Raw genomic sequence first — 14938 nt, 5'->3', positions numbered from 1 at the left:
TCTCACACAATTTGGACTTATTTCAAACATCTTTATTATTTGTTATTTTATTTCAAACTTCTTTATCATTTGTTATTGATTTATATCTTTGTTGAAATTCACCTTGCTTTCTGCCTATTTAAAATGTGGTGGTGACATTTCCATTCTTTTAACTTGTATTGGTATTTATATTTTTCCATTTTTATTCTTTTTGTATCATTTAGTGCACTCATTATCAATTATAGAGACAAATTAGACATTAGAATTTTCTAAAATGGTAGAGAGTATCATTTGAGATCAGCATGGGCAGACATTCTCTTTACTACCTATAGGAGGAAAAAAAAACTATATCTGTTCACATCTGGCTTTTTGTATAAAATATGTACACTAGACATAACCACCTTACTTGAATTCTATACTATTATCTTACGCTCAATCAGGAAGAATAACTTTACCCAGTGGGAGGTGGAACATATTTTGAATTGGACTCTTGGTAAGTCAGGCAAACTGAGAATGGGAAATATATTCTGACATTTTACATTTCCTAGTTTTATTATTCTGAAAGGCACACAGAGGATTGTGTCTTATAGTACTCATTTTATCTCTCTTTTCATTAAAAAGCTAGTATTCAATTGTGTCATTTTATTCAATTTAATTTCCTCCAATTAATTATTATTTAAATAAACATCATTTTCAGTAATTCTCAGTCTCCTCACACTACATAATCCTATCTGATAGCATGAGAACTATGGAAATATCTTTTTTTTCCTTTTCCCAAAGTTTTTATATTAATTTGAGTCAGTTAACATATATTGCTTTATTACTTTTTAGGTGTATGATATAGCGATTCAACACTTACATACATCACCCCAGCTCATCGCAACAAATGCACTCTATAATCCCCATCACTATTTAACCTGTTGCCCCATATACCTCCCTTTTGGGAACCATCAGTTTGTTCTCTACAGTTATGAGTCTGTTTCTTGGTTTCTCTCTTTCCTTTTTTTTTTTGCTCACTTGTTTTGTTTCTTGAATCACACATATAAGTGAAATCGTATGCTATTTGTCTTTCTCTGACTAACTCATTTTGCTTAGCATAATACTCTTTAGCTCCATGCATGAATAATATATATATAATTATTTATTTGATTTATTATTTATTATATTTATTATATAAATATATATCATATTATAAATTATATATAGTTATTATATATTTATTATATTATATAGTTATTATACATTATATAATATATAGTATTATATTATATTATGTAGTTATTATATATTATATTTATTATATATATAATATATATTATATAATACATAATATAATATATATTATATATAAATTTATTATTATAAATTATATATAGTTATTATTATATATTATTATCATATATTATATTATTATATATTATTGTATTCATATATATTTATTATATATAACATATATTGTTTATTATTTATTTATATTGATTTATTGATTGATTGATGATTATTTATATATAATACATAATAAATATAAAATATTTAATATTTATATTTCAATATTTAATATATTTAAATGTTTATATTTAAAATATTTATATTTTAAATATTTAATATTTAATAAAAATAAAATATATAAATATATAATATATAACTATATATAAATATAGTTATATATAATATATATATTTTATCCATATAATACATATATTATTATTATATGGATAAAAAAGAAGGGATATATATGCATAGTGTGAATGTATATATTAATATTATCCTTTAATTTTATCCATTCATCAGTTGATGGGCATTTGGACTGCTTCTATATTTTGGCTATTGTAAATAATGCTGCTATAAACACAAGGGTGCATGAATCACTCTAAATTAGTGTTTTTGAATTCTTTGGGTAAAACAGAGTGCAATGGTTGCATCATAAGGTAGTTCCATTTTTAACTTTTTGGAAACCTCCAGACTGTTTTCCAGAGTGGCTGCACTAGTTTGCATTCCCACCAACAGTATGCAAGTGTTCCTTCTCCACATCCTCACCAACACCAGTTGTTTACTGTGTTGCTGCTTTTAGCTATTCTGATGATGTGAGGTGATATCTTATAATAGTTTGATTTGCATTTCCAAGATGATAAGTAATATTGAACATCTTTTCATGTGTCTGTTTGCCATTTGGATGTCTTCTTGAAGAAATGCCTGCTCATGTCTTATGTTCATTTAATTGAATTATTTGTTATTGGGTGTTGAGTTTTGTAAGTACTTTATATATTTTGGATACTAACCCTTTATCAGATAAATCATTTGCAAATATATTCTCCCATTCTGTCAGTTTCCTTTCAGTTTTGTTGAATGTTTCTTTCACTGTGCAGGTTTTTTATTTTGATGTAGTCCCAAATAGTTTATTTTTGTTTTTGTTTCCCTTGCCTCAGGAGACATATCTAGTAAAAGGTTGCTATGGCTGATGTTAGAGAGGTTATGGCCTGTGTTCTCTTCTAGGATTTTTATGGTTTCAAGTCTTACATTTAGGTCTTTAATCCACTTTGAATTTTTTTGTGCAAAGTGTAAGAAAGTGGTCCAATTTCATTATTTTGCAGGTTACTATCCAATTTTTCCAACACAATTTGTGAAAGAGATTGTCTTCTTTTCATTGCATACCATTTCATGCTTTATCAAAGATTAGTTGACCATATAAGTTGGTTTGTAGGTTTTCTCTTCTGTTCCATTAATCTGTGTGTCTATTTTTGTGCCAGTACCATCTTGTCTTCATTGCTTCAGCTTTGTAATATAAATTGATGTTCAGAATTGTGATGCCTTCAGCTATGCTTTTCTTTTTCAAGATTGCTTTTGGTATTTGGGGTGTTTTGTGGTCCCATACAAATTTTAGGATAGCTCTGAGAAAAAAATGCTATTTGTATTTTGATAGGGTTGCATTAAATATGTAAATTACTTTGGGTAACATAGACATTATAACAATATTTGTTCTTCCAATCCATAAGCATGGAATGTCTTTGTATTTCTTTGTGTCATGTTTGATTTCTTTCATCAGTATCTTATAGTTTTGAGGGTGTAAGTCTTTCACCTCATTGATTAGATTTATTCCTAGATATCTTGTAGCTTTGGGTGCAATTGCAAGAAACAGTTTTCTTAAATTATTTTTCTGCTGCTTCATTATCAGTGCATAGAAATGCAACAGTTTTCTGTACATTGATCTTGTATCCTATGACTTTGCTGAATTCCACATATCAGTTCTAGCAGTTTTTTTTTTTTTTTTGTGGAGTCTTTCAGGTTTTCTATATAGGATGTCATGTTACCTGAAAATAGTGATAGTTTTACCTCTCCCTTGCCAATTTGGATGTATTTGGTGTTGTCTGATTGCTGAAGCTAGGACTTCCAGTAGTATGTTAAATAATAATGGTGAGAGTTGACATCCCTGTCTTGTTCCTGACCATAGAGGAAAAGTTCTGTTTTTCCCCATTGACGATAATGTTTGCTGTGGCATTTTCATGTATGGCTATGGCCTTTATTAGGGTGATCTATGTTCCCTTTAAAACCTACTTTGTTGAGGATTTTATGATTAATGGATATTGTACTTTGTCAAATGGTTTTCCTTTATCTATTAAAATTATTATATAGTTCTTATCTTTTCTCTTATTGATGATGTGTCAGGTTAATTGTTTTAGGAATATTAAACCATTCTGGAGTTGTTTGTTGGAAGTGTTTTGATTAATGATTCAATTTCTTTGCTGTTTTCCAATGTGCTCGTTTTCTATTTCTTTCTGTTTCAATTTTGGTTGTTTATATGTTTCTAGGAATTTTTCCATTTCTTCCAGGTTGTTCAATTTGTTGGCATATAGTTTTTCATAATATTCTCTTTCACTGTTTGCATTTCTGTGGTGTTGTTATTTCTACTCTCATTTTGTGATTTTATTTATTTGAATTCCTTCCTTTCTTCCTCCCTTCCTTCCTCCCTCCCTTTCTTCCTTCCTTCCTCTCTTTCTCCCTTTCTCTCTCTTTCTTTCTTTCTTTCTTTCTTTCTTTCTTTCTTTCTTTCTTTCTTTCTCATAAATCTGGCCAAAGGTTTATAATTTTATTGATTTGCTCAAAGAACTACCTCCTAGTTTATTGATATGTTCTACTGTCCATTCGTTTGTTTTTAGTTTCTGTATCATTTATTTCTGCTTTAATCTTTATTGTTTCCTTCCTTCTTCTGGTTTTAGGTTTTGTTTGTTATTGTTTTGCAGCTCTTTAATTATATATATATATATATATATATTTAATATATATATATATATATTTAATGAGATATTTTTCTTGCTTCTTGAGGTAGGCCTGTATTGCTATAAACTTCCCTCTCACAACCACTTTTGTTATAACCTGATAGTTTTTGACCACTGTGTATTTATTTCCATTTTTTCCTGTAATTTTTAGTTATTTTATTTCCTGGTTGACCCAATTATGGTTTGTAGCATGTTTTTTAACCTGTGTGTACTTGTTTTCTTTCCAGACATTTCTTTCGGGGAGAATTCCTCTCTCTTGTAATTTTGGCTAAGTTTCTGTCCTTTGCATGTTTTATTATTTAAAAATTTCTTAAATGCTTATTTTCGAGAGAGAGAGAGAATAAGTGAGAGGAAGAGGGACAGAGAGAGGGGAGACATAGGATCCAAAGCAGGTTCCAGGTCTGAGCTGCCAGCACAGAGCCTGACATAGGGCTTGAACCCACAGACTATGAGATCATGACCTGAGATGAAGTCGTACACTTAACCTACTGAGCCACCCAGGTGCCCCTGTCTTTTGCATGTTCTGAAAGTTTGTTATGTGTCCTGCACCTGAAAGAACTACTATATTAAAAAGAAGTCACACACTGTCCAGAACCTGGAACTCCAAGAAGTATTTCTGATGTATGCTGTGTGCACTCTATTGTCGTGTTTTGGCTGCTCTAACCCACTGATCAGTCCTCTGAAGAGCTCCTCCTTGCTTGCAGTATTGGAGTGTTTGGACCTTTAACTAGGTGTGCTATGTTGCTAATGTAACCCTGGAAAAAAAGCGGGGAAGCCTGTTCCCATAAAAAGAGAAAAAGATTAGGGGAGGAAGAAAACTAAACAGAGAATCAAAAAACTATAAGGCTGATTCTAAGGAGAGAGAAAGGAAAACAAAGAAGGGGAAAACAGAAGAAAAAGAAAAGGGGAAAAAAGAACAGAATAAAAAAGCCTGATCAAAAATTGTATTTATATATATATAATATTATATATTATATTATAATCATATATTATAAATAATACAATAATACAATAATATAATAAATATATTAAATTAATTATTTAAAATATATTTTTTACATTTATGTATTTTATAATATATAAAAATATATATGGTAAAGTAAATAAATAAACACACACACACACACACACACACACACACTAAGAAATGACAAAAACAAATCTTACACTATGAGCCTGATCCCAAAAGAAAAAAAACAAAAACAAAAACAAAGTCAGAAAAAAAAAGAAAAAAAAAGAGTTGTCTGTTGGTGCCTGGGTATGGTGGCTGTGCTGGTCTGGAGGAGGGTCTGGCTGTGTTGGGTCAGTCAGTATTGCTTCAGTAAATGAGCAATTGCCAGGCATGGAGGGAAAGGGTTTGGTGTAAACCTTTCTTGCCTCCACTAGGGGGCCACTGTGCTGCTCTCTGAAGTCTCATTATACGGGTATGGGGGGGAAAACGGTATCACCCCAATCTCTCCTCCTTAGACTAGGGAACTCAGACCATGCTGTTGAGGAAGCCCTCACAGAATAGTGAGGGCAGACAGCTTGCCCTGTATCACAACTCTCCTCAGTTTTCCCCTTGGTGCTAAGCTGGAATTCAAAGCCAGAAGTCTTGGGGTGCCTGGGTGGCTCAATCAGTTAAACGTCTGAATTCAGCTCAGGTCATGACCTCATGGTTTGTGGGTTTAAGCCCCGTTGGACTCTGTGCTAACATCTCAGAGCCAGGAGACTGCTTAAGATTCTGTCTCCCTCTCTCTCTGCCCCTCCCCCACTCATGCACACTCTCTCTCCCTCTCTCTCTCTCAAAAATAAATATCTAAATTTTTTTTAAAGTGAAGCCAGAAGTCTTAAAGCATCTGGCATGATGAGGTTCTGGTCCCATGCTCTGGAGTAGAACCTCTTCACTCTGCTGATGAAGTCTTTGGCACCTGCAAGGTCTTTTGTCTTTGGGGAGGCAATAAACCCTCTTCCCAAAGCACTCCAGGAAGGGGACAGTTCTCTCGAGTGCACCCCTGAGATTGCTACACCACGATATGCACTCCAGGGCCAGCTCCCTCTGCATCAGGAGAGCCCACCACTGTTCCCCTCTGGAGAAAGTTGCACACTTCCAAAACCTCAGAGTTTCAGCTCCAAAGGCTGTTTGCAAAAAAGAGCTGGGACCCTCAGTACTTCTTGTTCTTCAGTCCATGGTCCAGAGAGGTTTTCCTCTTTTGTTTACTTGATGCTGCACTATCACAACCCTTCCCTCTTTCTCTCCTTTCTGTCTGTCCACAGTAAGGGTTCCCTCTTCTCCATAGCTCCATTGTTTTATTTCCCCAACTCACATGCACATACCTTGACCCTGTCAAGCTGTCTCCCTTCAAATATGGAGGTCCTTCTGCCACTCTGTACATCTATTTCCTGTGTGTTCCAAGTGATCTGATCTCAATACAGCTGTGTTTGAGGGACAAGGAAAATCCAGGTCCCCCTACTTCACCATCTTAACTTCCTCTCTTGTTTTATTTTCAGATTTTTTCTTGTGCTTGACTTCTAGTTTTATACCATTGTGGTAAGAAAAGATGCATGCTATGACTTAGATTTTATTGAATTTCTTGAGGCTTATTTTGTAGGCTACTATCTGATGTATTCTGGGGAATGTTCAGTGTGCCCTTGAATAACATGTTTATTCTATTGTTTTGAGATATAATGTTGTGAATACATTCATTAAATCCATCTGGTCCAGTGTGTCATTCAAAGCCATTTTTTCCTTGTTTATTTGATGTTTAGGTATTTGTCTATTGATTAAAGTGGTGTGTTGAAGTTCCCTAATTTTATTGCATTTATTGATTAGTTGCTTTATGTTTGTTATCAAAAGTTTTATGTATTTGCGTTCTTTCATATTGGGTGCATATATATTTACAATTGTAATATCTTCTTAATTGTTCCTTTTATGTTTACATAGTGTCCTTCTTTGTCTCTTGTAGCTGTTTTAAAGTCTATTTTGTCTGATATAAGTACTGCTGCCCCAGCTTTTTTTGACATCCATTTGCATGATAGATGTTTCTCCATCCTTTCACTTTCAGTGTGGAGGTGTCTTTAGTTCTAAAATGTGTCTTTTGTAGGTAGCATATTGATAAGTATTTTTTTATCCATTCTCTGATCCAATGTCTTTTTATTGGAGCATTTATTCCATTTACTTCCAAAGTAATTGATAGATAAGTATTTATTGCCATTGTACTACTTGTTTTGTGGTTGTTTCTGAAGATTTTTGTTGAGCTTGTCTTTCTCTCATGGCTTGCTGATTTTCCTTTATGATATTTTTGGATTTCTTTGTCTCTGTTCATGGTGATTATTTAATAGTTTTTGATTTCTGGTTATCATTAGGTTTGTCTATAAATATTCTACATATAACACTATATATTAAATTAATGGTTGTTTAAATTTGAACGCTTTTTTTTCTCTCCTTTGTACTTTTGTAGGTATATGTTAATATATTTTAAGTCCTTTTTTTGTGAATTTCCCAACTGATTTTTTACAGAAACATTTATTTTTACGGCTTTTATGTTTTCTACCTTTATACTGTAACTTTTGATCACTCCTTTCCATTTAAATAATCTTCTTTAATATTTCTTGTAGGGCTTGTTTAATGGTCATGAACACTTTAGTTTTTGTTTGCCTGGGAAACTCTTTATCTCTCCTATTCTGAATGATAGTGTTGCTGCATAGAGTAGTCCTGGTTTCAGTTTTTTTCCTGTTCAACACTTTGCATATATATCATGCTACTTCCTTCTGGCTTGCAAAGTTTCTTTTGAGAAGTCTGCTAGCCAATGGGCTCTCCTTTGTCAGTTAATGACTCTTTTTTTCTTGCTGCTTAAATTTTTTCTTTATCTCTATATTTTGCCAATTTAATTACAGCATGTCTTGGTGTGTGTCTGGTTTTGTTGCATTTGATGGGGATTCTCTGTTCCCCCTGGATCTTGATATCTGTTTCCTTCCCCAGATATGAGAAGTTTTCGGCTATTATTTCTTCAAATAAGTGTTCTGCTCCCTTATCTCTCTTTTCTTCTTCTCAGACTCCTGTAATAACAAATATTATATTTAATTCAGTCTTTGAGTTATCTAAGTCTATTGTCATTTTGCACATTTTTTTTCTCTTTTGTTCACCTTGATTAGTTTCCATTACTCTGTCTTCTAAGTCACTACTTAATTCCTCTCTTCTTCTAGCCTGCATTCCATACCATCAAGTGTGATTCTCATTTTGTTTATTGAGCCCTTTATCTCTGATATGTTATTTCTTATTTCTGTGTTAAGGATCTCTCCTTCATGTCTTTCAATCTTTTCTCAGTTCAGTGAGTATCCTTATGATCATTGCTTTAAATTATCTGTCATATATATTACTTATATCTGTTTTACTTAGATCTCTGGCTGTGGCCTTTCTTATTCTTTCATTTGGGATACATTTCTCTGTCTCTTCATCTGTCTGTCTTTCTGTGTCTATTTCTGTGTGTTAAGAAAGTAAGCTGGGTCTTCTGCTCTTGAAAGTAGTTACTTCATGAAGGAAAGGTCCTGGAGCATCATGCCATGCTGTTTCCTCTGTTCACCAGAAACTGGCACTTCAGGAGAGTATGCTATGCTTGTTGCTTATGCTCCTCGGTTGTGTACATGCCACTTTTTGTTTCAGTGCAGTCATCTGCACTAACTCTGCCTGTTGTGGACTGTTTTTGCTCTCTGTCATGTTGGTGGGACCCAGGCAGTCTAGTTCTGAGGAGTTTAGTGGTGGCCCCTGGGGATCTTGGGAGTGGAGCAGTGATGTTACTAAAATTCGTGTTGGGCCATCACTCATATGTCAGATCCCCTGAAGCACTGCAGTGCCTGGAAGTTGCTTGCTGAGGTGGCTGGTGGTGTGAGGGTAGGGATTACATGTCAGGATGGCTGGGTCTGGCTGGGCCTGATGCACAATAGTGGCTGGGGACACATGGCTTGGGGTGTCCTGGTGGTTGAGTGCAGCATGAAGGTTGGGCCTGATGTATTAGCTGGGTGTGGTGTGGCAGCTGGGTGAAATGTGCAGTGACAGCAGTTCACCTGGTGGCTAGGCATGACATACAGTGGTGGCCTCATGATCTAAAATTTATTTTAAAATACAAACCTTAAAAATCTCTAGATAGAGTTTAAATCCATGAGTACCTCACTTTTCTCTGTTGAGGTAGTGTACAGAGATGAATGTGAAAGAATGTGTGTAAAAAGAGGAAAGATGAGGGGTGCCTGGATGGCTCAGTTGCTTAAGCATCTGATTTCAGCTCAGGTCATGATCTCACAGTTCATAAAATCAAGCCCCACATTGGGCTCTGTGCTGACAGTGTGGAGCCTGCTTGTGATTCTCTCTCTCCCCCCGTCTCTCTGCCTGTCTCTCTCTCTCTCTCTCTCTCTCTCTCTCTCTCTCTCTCTCAAAATAAATAAACATTAAAATAACAAAGGTGAAAGATGAGATAATTCCCATTGCCATGTCTGCCTAGGTTACCATCTGAATATTGTATTTTGTATGCATATTTTTGCTGACAGTTAAAACCATGGAGATGCCACTTGCTTCTTTATTTTGCAAGACGATTAATTTCAGTAGAAGTGACTGCATGTTATTTCACATGTGGGCAATTATACACATTGATTAGTTTAGTAATTAGTGTCCAGACAACTACAAAGTTGAAAGCATTCATATTTTTTTAAGAGTCATTGGACTGATTATTGTTATGAATCAGCAACACGTTGAGGGTAAAAAATTAGTCAGTTGGACAAGTTAGTTTCCATCACCCTTTCAACTTGTACATTGTGATTCTAGGATAAATTGTTTCAAACATCTTGTTCTCATTTCTCTCTTAACAGAAGCAGTTCCTTCTGTAGAAATGGAAAGGGCCAATGAGAGTTCCCTGATGAGTTTCATCCTTCTAGGCTTCTCAGACAACCCTCGCCTGGAGTCTGCACTCTTTGTATTAGTCCTTTTTTTCTATATCTTGACGCTTGTGGGGAACTTTGCCATCATCATTATATCATACGTGGATCCTCTCCTCCACACCCCCATGTACTTCTTCCTCAGCAACCTCTCCCTACTGGACCTCTGCTTCACTACCAGTCTTGCACCTCAGACCTTAGTCAACCTGAGAGGTCCGGAGAAGACTATCACCTATGGTGGTTGTGTGGTACAACTCTATATTTCTCTAGCGCTGGGCTCCACTGAGTGTATCCTCTTGGCTGTAATGGCTTTGGATCGCTACATTGCTGTCTGCAAACCCCTCCACTATGTGGCTATCATGAATCCACAGCTATGCCAACAGCTGGCATCCCTCTCCTGGCTCAGTGGTTTGAGCAATTCCCTGATCCATGCTACTTTTACCTTGCAATTGCCTCTCTGTGGCAACCATAGACTCAATCATTTTATTTGTGAAGTACCAGCTCTCCTCAAATTGGCTTGTGTGGACACCACTGTCAATGAGTTGGTGCTTTTTGTGGTTAGTATCCTGTTTCTCCTAATTCCCCCAGCACTCATTCTTATCTCCTATGGCTTCATAAGTCAAGCTGTGCTGAGGATAAAGTCAGCAGAGGCAAGACACAAAGCCTTCAGCACCTGTTCCTCCCACCTTACAGTGGTGATCATTTTCTATGGCACCATAATCTACATGTACCTACAACCAGGTAACAGTTATGCTCAGGACCAAGGCAAGTTTATCTCCCTCTTCTACACCATGGTGACCCCAACCTTAAATCCTATTATCTATACTTTAAGAAACAAAGATATGAAAGTGGCTCTGAAAATACTTCTGTCAAAAAAATTGTGTTCCCTATGACTGTGATGTGCAAGGAAGCATTTACCAAGATATGTAGTCAGTCAGCTTCTAAATTAGTCAAACCATGTTTCCCAATTTCACATCAGTGAAATTTATGTTTACTTAATCTAATAAGGGAGATTTTCTTCTCTTATGTGTAACTAAGAAAAATATATGTTTATTTAAGTTCAGAGATTAAACCATGGGAAATAGAGTGGTGTATGGGTATAAATTGTAATCTTCACCACAAAGTCTATATTTTATTTCTGACACTTATTCTCAGGGATTCAATAGATGTAAGTAATTAAATATTTACCAATTGTCTAGGTAATGAATCTTTTTAATTTTCATTTGTGATGAATTATTTAGTATTTAAACACCTTAAATTTACCTTATAATGTTCCTTCATTAAAGCTTCAAATTGGAAATTAAGCTCTTTATACATGTACTTCCCCTACTGAAGTAGAAAACTAAGTCTTCATGCTGTCAATTTATTGAAGAGTAGGATATCATATTAACTGTTTTTTTACATATTCTCATTTAACAATAACTATCAAGAAAGACTAAAAGAAACAAAATATAATAAACATATGGTTTTTCTTTTTTATTTTACCCAAAAAGATATTTGTTACCTGTCCCTCACTCCCAGTTCCAAGCTAGATTTAATTTCAGAAATAAATACCTGTGCCTTCTCACTAGATGACATTGGTCTTGACATGGGTTGTAAACACAAAATCACAATTTTTTTTGCAGTTTTTGCACTCATTTATTTATATTTTCTTGGTTAAACATGGATATTCAGATTCTAAAATATATATAGTTATTTTTATTTTGAGTGTAACTGAAAAACAAAAGTCAATACTGGGAAACAAGTCCTTCCACAAAAACCCGATGTTAGAAGATGGCAAGGTAGAAAGACTTTAAACTCAAATCCTTCATAGACACAGCAAATGTACACCAACTGATACTGCAAATCTTCCTAAAAAGAACTGAGAGCTGACTGAACAGCTTCTACTCAACAAAGTAGATCTCATAGAGAATGACAAAAGAGACAGAGATACAGTAACAAAGGAAACCCCCACCCCTGATGCTGAAAACTGTCATGGGCAGGAATAGTGAGAGAATGTGAGCAGATTCATCCATCCTGGGCACAGAAAAAAGCTGTGGTTTAAAGGAACAACTAGATAGAAAGGAAAGGGCTCTTATAACCCTGCCCAAAGGTGGGGGAAGTGCTGGAAATCTCTGTTAATTAGAGAGGTTGGCAAATGTCATAGTTTATGATTCCTCTCTACCCTGATCGCGCAGATAGGAGCAGGGTCTGGGCACCCTACCCTGTCTGTTGCCCCAGCAATCACTGGGCCCTATTTCACACCAGCCTGAAATGCCCCAAGACTCACAAAAGTCATGGTGTGAAACAAAAGCTAGAATGTAAGTTACCCAGCCCATAAACTCTGCCTACAGTGGGGGAGCCCCTGGAACTCTCTGTGGGTCAAAGAGGTTGGCAAGCACAACGGTATGTGTTCCCCTTCCATCCTGATAACAGAGGGCTGCAAAGTTGGGTTCCATAGGGGGCCTGCTGCTTTGGTAATTCCCAGGCTACTAACCTATACGAGCTGAGATGCCCTGTTATGTAGAAAAAAAGCTACAGCCTAAAAGAGCAGCTAGAATATACTGAAGTTCAGGAGCAGACAGGCATGACCATTGCCACTGCTCCACTGTCCCCTCAGCCTCTGACCCAGCTTCTGACCCTGCACCTGTTGGTGATGAGTGGCCCCAGCAGCATGTTATAGCCCTGCCACCAGCCCAACCCTGGCATGTTCATCACCTTGTGGGGGATGGACAGCACCATCAGGGCAGACTTAATCGCTGCTGTGGTCTTCCTCTGGATCTTCCTTCTCCTCCTCATGCTACACTACTTCTATTGGCACAAGGGCATGATCCACACCAAGGCCAAGGGCAAGGAGTTTGCCTAAAGCACAGATCCAGCCCTGCAGGAAAATCACTCCCTCCAAGGCAAAGGTGACAGCAGCAGAAAGGAGTATTTTATCTGAGGTGCACCAAACCTCACTTCTCCCAATGTTTCCTTGAATTCCATGAGAGAAGATACACCCTCACCCCCAATATCACCCTGTTACCTGTACCACCAGGCAAACCATGAGAGCACCCACCTCCTTCCAAGGTATGCACCTGGTCTGGGAACACCAGATGCCATCCTGGAGGAAGAGAGTAAAGAAGGAGGAACTGACACAGGAGAGGCATCTCTCAGGTACCCTAGCATTCAGCTATGGCTACCATGGAGGCCTGCCTTTGATCTGCCAGAGGGAGAAACTCTAGGTCCTCCTGGGCAGTGAAGTTTGTCATCAGCATGGTGTGAAAGTCCTTGCTGGGTGGTGGGCTTAAGGGCTATGAAAGCAAGGAGGTGACTCAACTGTAAGCTGACTGGGGATAATGGCATCAAATGTCATTCCTTTACATTTAAGGGGAACATCAGGTGACACAGCTAAAAGGCACCTTTCTCTCTCATTGATCCAGCTCTAAATGGTTCAAAATAAATTTGAAATGTAACCAAAAATTCACAGTCAAATACATAAATAAACAAGCAACTAGAATATAAAAGAGCTAGCCCTAAAATTGTGCCAGATGATGATAGCTATGGGAACATTATCTGGGTCTACAAGCACCATGGTTTACATTCTCCCATGATTTTCATAGTGTGGATGGGAACAAGGTCTGTGTTCCCTGGCTGGCAACCCCCTAGTGAGCTATGGACTCCTAACTCACACAAGCCCCAGCTGAGCCACCAAGGTGGCCTTGTATGGTGCACACCTAGATATGCTGGGTTAGCACTCACTACAACTCTAGTCATTTTGCCAAAGTGACATAGGCAGAAAGCACCATGGAACACTCTAGACCTGCACCACTTTGCTTTAGATGACTTGCTAGGGCATCTCTACCACAGAGCACTTTGAGACTTCCTGGCTCATTCCTGCTTTAGCTCCAGCTGCCCCACCAGGGTGCCCTCTGCCTGGAGCACTCTAGGAAGTGCTGGTCCATGTCTGCCTCAGCTGCAGCCATACTGCCAAGGTAGCCTTTTATGCTGAGCACGTTGACTTGCACCCACTTCAGCTTCACCTAACCTGCCAGGCTGTGTAGAGAGTCCTGACACCCCACAGCATGCATCCATTGTGACTTCAGGTGTTCTGCAAGGAGACTTTGCATGGAGAGCCCTGGTAATGTTTAGCCCATGCCTACTTCAGGTCTGCCCATCACTCCAGAGTATCTCCAGAAAGAGTTATATGGGGTCCCCCAGCCCACATCACCCACAACTCCACCCATACAGTCAGTCATCACACACAGCCTAAACAGGGGATGACCAAATACAAAATTATTCTTACAGGTTTAGGAGAAGTAGTTGTTGGGCCTAATACATAGAAGCGCAAATAGAAAATTAAGAAAATCCAGGAGATAGAGGAATATGCTTCGCAAACAAGAACAACAAAAAAACCTCATAAAAGTAATAAAACAGATATAGCAATATAACTGATGAAGAGATAAAGTATTTATCATAAGATGCTCACCAGTCGAAAGAGAAGAGTGGAAAAACTCAGTGAAAATTTCAAAAAGATAAAAAAAATTAAAAAATCAATCAGAATCGGAGAATACAATAATAGAAATGAAAAATACATTGGAGGGTAATAATAGATTAGCAGATACAGAAAAATGGATTGGTGAAGTGGAAGACAGAGTAATGGAAAGTATCCAAACTGAACAGCAAAAATAAAAATAAAATTTAAAAATGAAGATAACTTAAGGGATCTCTTGGAAAATGTAAAGTGAATAATAATTTTCATTTTAGGGGTTACATAAAGATAAAACTTCTTTGAAGAAATAATAGCTAAAAAGTTCTCT

The 14938-nt window shown here is 36.7% G+C and overlaps 1 protein-coding gene across 1 annotated transcript; it reads left to right on the top strand.

The window, feature by feature from the left end:
• Window positions 1-10111: 10111 nt before the first annotated feature.
• Window positions 10112-13052, top strand: LOC106966629 (olfactory receptor 2G3). The gene is made up of 3 exons (XM_015062760.1): window positions 10112-11005; window positions 11065-11116; window positions 12757-13052. The coding sequence occupies exons 1-3, from the start codon at window positions 10112-10114 to the stop codon at window positions 13050-13052; spliced, it is 1242 nt and encodes a 413-aa protein (XP_014918246.1).
• The last annotated feature ends 1886 nt before the right edge of the window (window positions 13053-14938 follow it).

Source organism: Acinonyx jubatus, chromosome A1 (assembly GCF_027475565.1).
Source record: "Acinonyx jubatus isolate Ajub_Pintada_27869175 chromosome A1, VMU_Ajub_asm_v1.0, whole genome shotgun sequence".
In the NCBI taxonomy this organism is placed as follows: domain Eukaryota; kingdom Metazoa; phylum Chordata; class Mammalia; order Carnivora; family Felidae; genus Acinonyx; species Acinonyx jubatus.
This window is presented reverse-complemented; position numbering and strand designations above follow the sequence as displayed.

Coding starts and splice junctions, on each gene's coding strand:
- LOC106966629 (XM_015062760.1), top strand. CDS start 10,112: ATGGAAAGGGCCAATGAGAGTTCCCTGATGAGTTTCATCCTTCTAGGC. Junction 11,006..11,064: donor TAAGAAACAAAGATATGAAA/GTGGCTCTGAAA, acceptor GTGATGTGCAAG/GAAGCATTTACCAAGATATG. Junction 11,117..12,756: donor TTCTAAATTAGTCAAACCAT/GTTTCCCAATTT, acceptor CTGTCCCCTCAG/CCTCTGACCCAGCTTCTGAC.